Here is a 7,837-nt window from a genome sequence, read left to right as displayed (position 1 = left end):
GTTTTTTCTAAAAGTTCCAAAAAAGAAAAAGAAAACATGAACTGAAATGTGTTTTAAAATGAAGTATGAAGTTATTCAAATGCCCCAAAACAGTGCATTTGATCAACCAGAATATTGTGCGTCCTCAAAAAGTTGAAAATATTGTTTTAAGGTAACAGACTATCATAGGTATAGTACTACACACAACTGTCGTAAGCTGACAAAATGCCTTTTATTTTTATTTTTAAAAGCAAATGTTTTCATTTGCTAAATCGAAAGCCTGATCAGAAACTCTACTTGTGTACAAAACAAAAGTAAAGTAAAACTGTAACTTGCTTTTGAATAAATTAGAATCCAAATTTCGGAACCACGTCTTTTGTAAGTGAGTACGCTGACTAAAGCCTCTTTATCTCATAACTGCTGTGAAATTTTTAAAGACATTTTGTCAGCTTGCGGCAGTATAGAGGCCTGTCCTAAACATTTTGTCTCCTGCATCAATAAAGCCTGTTTTTCAATATTATTATACCCGTGGTATAGTGGTTAGGCTATTGGGCTCGCAGTAGAAAGGTAATGAGTTCGTACTTTCTTGACCTGCGAGGGACCAGACGCTGTGTCCTTGAGAAAGGCACTTTGCTACCTTGGAATTACAAAGTTCTATCTGATATTTTGGGTCGTTTTAGGTTTATTAGACCATGGGGTCAGAAATAAAAAAATATATCAGCTCTAGCAAAATTGTAGTTTTATTCGGAGTTATTATCAAAGATATTCAAAGAATTGCTTTCTAAAAAGTGTGACCTGTGAAACTCGAAAATAAAGTTTTTTTTACATCAAATTTCTCAAAACTAGACATTGAGCAGATAAAACTTTGTATTTTTGAGGTAGCGACTTTACACATATTTTTCTCATTCCACCCAGGTTGGTTGGAGGGGGGGGGGGTGAGTACTCTGCTGTCATCATCCATGCCTTCTACCCCTGGCAGGGTATAGACCACACACAGGCTCCTTCAATTTATCTCTGTCCTGGGCGTCCTTCCTAGCTCGTTCCAAGTGAGCTTCATCTCTCTCGTGTCTCTTTCCACACTTCTCCTCTATGTTTCACTTTGCCTACCCTTGCCTCGTGCTCCCTGTGGGTTCGGCTATAGACTGCGAAATAACGTGTTAGTTTGTTAGCGACTGAGCGCTTAAAATGCTGTTAACACAGTATGCTTCCCGAGAAGCCTAGAATAGAATATTTCAGAGTGTTCTTTGGTCAACTAATACATGTAGATCTAGTTGTAAAGCACATAACATGACGTAGAGCGTGGTTATGCTCCAATTGGACTGTAATTATTGTGACTAACCTCATTACAATAATTATAATCATAATTTAGTAGTAGTAGTAGTAGTAGTAGTAGTAGTAGTAGTAGTAGTAGTAGTAGTAGTTGTTGTAGTCGTCGTCGTCGTCGTAGTAGTAGTAGTAGTGGTAGTAGTAGTGGTAGTAGTAGTAGTAGTAGTAGTAGTAGTAGTATCAATGATAGCTCTTCTCATTGAAGGACGCCGTTCTCCTCTACATTGATCACGTGACTTGTTATGAGACATCGTCTGTCTCCGTCCGCCTTGGTTGGGGGCTGTGGACTACCTGTCGTCTGAAACGCAAAGTGTTGACTGATGGCGAAACTAGGGGGCTTTGGGGACGTCCTGGTTTTTGTTGCTGTTGTTGTTGTTGCTGCTGCTGTTGTTGTTGCTGTTGTGATGGTTGTGATGACGTCAGGAGAACATTGCTGATACAATAAAGACGTTGCAACACCCGCAGGTGACGTCATTAGGGTATGCTCTGGTGATCTCTTGTTGTCGGTTTCACTTTCAAACGAAATCCTGTTAGTGTACAGATCTAACGGTTTGTCTGTACTATCAGAAATCCTCGCGACTCCACAAAGTTTTGTATTAACAAAGTTTAGGTTATTTTGCGTTGTCATTGTGTCGTGCTGAAGGCCAATTTCTGTTATGTTTATACCCCCCACATTGTGTGGTTTGATGGGAGGGCTTTCTGGACATGGAACTTGCTGTTGCTTTAGTCCTGTAAAGTATAGAGGTTCTTCTTCTTCCCTATAGCGTGCTCTTTTCAGCTGGTAGTTGGATGTTGCTTCGTTGTCCGGGCACGACTGGGGCTTTCTGGGAAATGAACACATCCGGGGCTCGTCATGGCTGAGAGCAGGCGGAGGGCTGACTGCTTTGTGGCCGGGGACTTCGGCACAAACACCGCCCCCTGTCGCGTGAAGAGGCGGGAACTGGAACATGTAGGGGGCGGAGCTTTGAAGTAGTTTCAGTCTTTGATGTCGCCGCCACTTAGCTCGTCTGTTCGAGAACCAAACCTGGCGAGAAGTAGGAAACAGGGACATGTAATTGAAACACGCCTTACTCACAACTACCAAAAGTGAACGTCAATGATATATTTTAAATATTTTTTGTTAAGTCCTTTTACGCCCTCATCTACATGATTAGATCATTTAGGAGCTGGGCTTCGAACTTGTCTGTAAGGGCCAACCTGGACTGAGAAGAATAATACAATACACCACAAAAGGACGGAGATACTTGATGAATACTAATCCCTCACGGGAATCGAACTTGGGTATTCTGAGTGCGACAGTGAAGAACCTTATCCCTACTCAAAAGACGTCGATGACGACACCAACAGTACTTATTATATAGAAAAGGATTGAGGAAACAAGGTAGGGGGTGGGAGAAAGGGGATGAAATGTGTGTGTGTGTGGGTGTGTATGTGTGTGTGTGTGTGTGTGTGGTTGGGGGGGGGAGCGGGAGGAGGAAGATGGATGAAGAAAAGGGCTAAAAAACATCAGCAACAACGACAACAACGACAACAACGACGACGACGACTACAGCCTTAACAACAGCTACAATGAGGTGATGTCAACATAACACAATGAACAATGATAAAGGAAAGAAAGAACAAAACAGAAATATTTTTGCTTACAAGGAATACTCAAGAACAGAACAACTAACAACAGAGAAAATGACAACACCCACAACAACAGGTTATCTGTCTATCTATCTGTCTGTCTATCTATCTATCTATCTATCTCTCTCTCTCTATCTATCTCACCTGCACCCTGGCCTCGGATAAGCCTGTCCTGCCTGCCAAAGCCTCTCTGGTCGCAACGCCAGGGTAGTGAGTCCTCTGTGGAAGATAGCACATTGTTATTGTGTTTAGCGGATAGACTCTCAGACTCGCATCCGTAAGGTCGTGGATTCGAATCCCGTAAGGGATCCGACGTTGCGTTACAGGGAAAGGCACTTTCCACGAGTTCTCCTCACTTCACCAGGTTTCGAGTCGGTACCTATCTATAAACCGTGAAAGATCTTGTCTGTTTGTTGGTGTTTGGGCGCTTTATCAGGTGTTTGTAATGTATTCTTCCCGTGAAGCTGAGAATGTTTCTGAGTAACATAAAGTAAAACGCATAGAGCATGCTTTTTAGCGGGTGCACTGTACAAATGCATTTGTTATTTTTTCTAAATTTATTGTTGTTATTGTTGTTATTACTGTTATTATTGTTATTATTATCATTATTATTATTACTATTATTATTATTATTATTATTATTATTATTATTATTATTATCATTGTTATTGTTATTATCATTATTATTATTAATAATATTTATTATTATTATTATTATTATTATTATTATTATTATTATTATTATTATTATTATTATTATTATTATTATTATTATTATTATTATTACTTTGAGACACTTGTCGGCCAATTATTACACGACTCTTCGCTAACATCGAGACAAAAGAGGTCAATGGTGGATTGGGGGGGGGGGGGTGCTTTTGAATGTTTTGCTCCTTCATTCCCACCAAACATATACCGTCCTGATCTCTTCTCTTTTTTTAGTCACCCTCCAGTAACACCGCTAATCTTCATCACTAAAATCACCTATTTGTATTTCAAATACCGTTTGAAATTTAACGAGAGCAATTTTTAAGAAAGTTAAATTCTGTATTCACCTGTGTGTGTGTTTTACCATTCCTGTAGAGCCAAGAAAAAATTCCCACTGGACATCTCTTCTTCTCATCTCATCTCTCTCTCTCTCTCTCTCTCTCTCTCTCTCTCTCTCTCTCTCTCTCTCTCTCTCTCTCTCTCTCTCTCTCTCAACTCGTACAAAGCCCAAAAGGTAGGTCATGTATTGCCCCTCTCCACTCACCGAGAACTCTTGCTCCAGTATCTCTAGCTGACCGGAGGAGAAGGTTGTCCTATTTCTTCTCAACTTCTGCAAACCTTCCCTGTCGATGACGTCAGGGCTCACCACTGGTGACGCTGACACAGGTTTGGAGTCTGAACAAAGCGTAGATTATCAGTTACATACTTTCACACACTGCGATTTTGAAATTTTTCTTTTAACGACATTCTTCCAACAAATTGAAATATTTTATTAGGAACCTTTGTTATAATACTCCGAAATCGTTTTCAGAATGCGTTTCTCTTTGAGTATTCTCTTTTACTGTTTTTTTTTTTTTTTTTGAATACCAGTTAACCATCGACAGGATTTAATTTTCGAAAGCGAGTTGGGATATATACCCCTACCACCCCTCTCTCTTCGACACGAGATATACAACAAACAACTTAGCTACACCCTGAAAACCCCTATTCGGCTACACCCTGAAAACCCCTATTCGGCTCAAAATAATTTTTTTAACTTCCTCAGCCTCTCCTACAACTATTTCATGGCATAGGAACCCCCCAAAACCGCATTTCTTCCCATACCGGGTATGTTCTTCATAAAGTTAATATTTTATTTTTCTTTATCGGCCCTTTTTTCAAAACGCGACTTGTCTCTCTACTTTTTAAAATAACTCCATTTTTCATCAAATCTTCATGAAATTTTCACATAATGTAGAGAAGATGTAATACAAAAAAATATATCTGTTGAATTTTTTTTATGTATGAAATATATTTTTGTTGGTAGTGTCTGGAGTGTGGATTTCCTCTTATTTTTTGCAAACTTGAATGCTACTGAAACGCATTAAAAATGTTCTTGTTTGTTTAGAAAAAAAACAGCAGACACATTTTTAGATCTAATGTTTGTTTAAAAATGCATGCAAAAAAAGAAAAACCCAATCAATTTCAATGAGCAATAAGCGCGGTGTTCATTACGTAAGACATGTCAACAAAATCCAACATGGCCGCCCTATCCATGGAAACAAAACTTTTTTTCTCAAATTTGCTTGCGTATTGTAAGACTCCATACAATACTTGTTATATGTGGGAAATTTGGTAAAATTTGGTCTAGTAATAAGCGAGATAGCCTTCAGGTGTAGCCCCCTCCCCCCCCCCCCTTAAAAAACAACCCTTCATAGAAGGAGAAAACAGAATTGTAATATCATTTTTAAAAAGCTTTTCTGTGGATTTTAACTTTGAGATAACTTTATCACATTCGAAAAGCCCCAAATAAGTCTAGTTAGAATTTATTCTAGGACAGGATGGGGGTACAAAGTCGTGGGTAATATCAAACATTATTTTTTAAACATCTCGATAGTTCATCGTCCATATTCGCAGTCGTATTCGTATGTTCAGAATGTTGGTACCTATCAATTGTTGTGTGATGGTGTGACTGTTTGTTTAATGTGTCAGTCTAAATCTGAAGAGTGTTTGAGTGCACGTTCATGTTCATGTATTTTGTTCAGCGCTTAGAGCTGAATTGTACCTGCGTTGACGATAATGAAATAATTTACTTTAGTAGTAGTAGTAGTAGTAGTAGTAGTAGTAGTAGTAGTAGTAGTAGTAGTAGTAGTAGTAGTAGTAGTAGTAGTAGTAGTAGTAGTTGTTGTTGTTGTTGTAGTAGTAGTTGTTGTTGTTGTTGTTGTTGTTGTAGTTGTTGCATCATTGTTGTTGTTATCATTGTCATTATTTTTGTTGTTGTTATATTTATTATTGTTATTATCACTATTATTCATCATCATTATCATTACTATTATGATTTTTACTTTTATTATTAGTGTTTCAACAAAAGACAAACAGAACACACCATTGCTAACAGTATCCGCCCCGTCCCGCTCCTCCTCTCCGTCAGAGGAAGATGACGTCACCGATGTGTTGGAGGTCAAAGGTAAGTGGAAGCAGTCAGCGTAGACGGCACTCTGCTGCAGAGGCGGACACACCGCGGATGATGTCTTCAAGTTGGGCGTAGACGCCATAATGGCCGGCGTTGCCAGTTTGATCTGCGCTGGCACTGAGAGCTGGGCTGTTGCAGCACGCACTTGTGGTGGAAGTCCTGGCACAGACGGGTAGCCGGGCCAGTAGGTGTTGTATAGAGGGTGCAGTACTTGAGTTGCCAGTTTGGCGTACTCGTTAGCCGCTCTTTCTGCGGCGCGGTTGCGGAGAATTCTGTTGATGGAGCTTACGCTCGGGACGTTGCTCTGGCCACATACTCCTGTGAGTAAATTGGAAAGGAAGGCATTGAAAACAGCGATTTTTACAGGTAAGGGGAGTATGATACAATAGTCAAAATATTAATTGTCCAAGATGGTCACCCATTCAAAAAAATGTTTAAACCCCAACCAGGACAGGACACATACAGCTGGTTTTGGGGGACACCTGATTAGACATAAAGGTCTCGAACATTTAGCTCTCGCTGACAAAACTGAAGGCAAACGAGGCAGGGGTAGGCTAAGAGTAATCTATACGGAGAACCTAACTAGAATGGTGGGTAAAGGGGAAAGATCAGGATAATATAGCTTTTTTAAGATAGTCCGAGCAAAGAAATGAATAGAGAGCCATGATTGCCGATGTCTGTCGCAGATCTGGCATTTTATTGTGATGATGATGATGATGATGATGATGATGATGATGATGATGATGATGATGATGATAATGATGATGATGATGATGATGATGGTCCCCCTTTGTCGAGGAAAAAACAAAAAGTAGTCGTCTTAGACAGATGGACAACTTTGATAGTGTCATTGTGATATAGAAAAAAAGGAAAGGAGGAAGTGGGAAATGGTCATCTGCACAAGTGATTGTCTTGGACAGGTTGTCGTTTGTGCAAGTTTAAGTCTATTTGTTTTTTGTTTTTTTAAACAAGAAGAGAATAACGGGACATCGCCTTCAGTAATGTTGAATAGAGAAATTGTATAAACCTCTAAAATGAGCTAAAGTGTTTTGATACGAGCGTGAAAGTACTTTCATTTTTTTAATGTTTAAAAAAAAATTAAACATAGTTGAAATCAGCCAAGATGGCCATCCATACAAGGAGAAAATTATTGTTTTAGAAAGTGTTGAATTAGAATGCACAAGATTACATATAAAGGGAAGACCATGCGGAACATGAAGAAGAGTCACAGAAAGTGTTGTGCAGAAAAGAGTGAAGAAAAGGAATAACTATAAGAGGCCAGCTCAGGGTAGGGGAAGGTAGAAAGTGTTCGTTCGTGGCCTATATCCTGATGCAGGGTGGGAAAGACAATCATGGCGTCCTTAAAGAGTTTGTTACCTCAGAATTACAAAGTTCTATCTGCTCAGTACCTAGTTCTTGAGAATTTAAAGTCAAAACTTTTGGGAGTCACAAAAATAATGTTTCAAGCTTTTTTCGAAAGCAATTCTTTGAATATCTTGATAACGACTCCGAATAAACTTACCATTTTGATAAGGCAGATACATCATTTATTCATTTTGTACCTCATGGTCTTAGTTACCCAAAACGGCCAAAAATGTCAGATGAAACGTTGTAGTTCTGAGGTAGCGAGTTAATAAGTCTGTTGTGATCCTACCGTCAGCCAAGAGTCGATCTCGGATCTCCCAGGCAAACATGGTTGGGTTGTCTGCCTTGAGCTGCTCGATTTTGGCCACGACGCTGGGC

The 7,837-nt window shown here is 39.4% G+C and overlaps 1 protein-coding gene across 1 annotated transcript in view; it reads right to left on the bottom strand.

Annotated features, from left to right (window-relative positions):
* Positions 1-1,694: 1,694 nt before the first annotated feature.
* The window catches only part of LOC101846149 (paired box protein Pax-3-B), a gene marked incomplete at both ends in the record, with an annotated part of 12,850 nt that continues 6,707 nt past the window's right edge, over positions 1,695-7,837 (bottom strand). The window contains 5 exon segments of the mRNA XM_013084402.1: positions 1,695-2,329; positions 3,079-3,153; positions 4,187-4,317; positions 6,008-6,412; positions 7,749-7,837. Of these exon segments, the coding sequence (XP_012939856.1) occupies positions 1,695-2,329; positions 3,079-3,153; positions 4,187-4,317; positions 6,008-6,412; positions 7,749-7,837 (1,335 nt within the window).

This window comes from Aplysia californica, unplaced genomic scaffold, assembly GCF_000002075.1.
Source record: "Aplysia californica isolate F4 #8 unplaced genomic scaffold, AplCal3.0 scaffold00290, whole genome shotgun sequence".
Lineage (NCBI taxonomy): Eukaryota > Metazoa > Mollusca > Gastropoda > Aplysiida > Aplysiidae > Aplysia > Aplysia californica.
The sequence above is the reverse complement of the archived record's forward strand: the minus strand, read 5'-3'. Positions and strand labels throughout refer to the sequence as shown.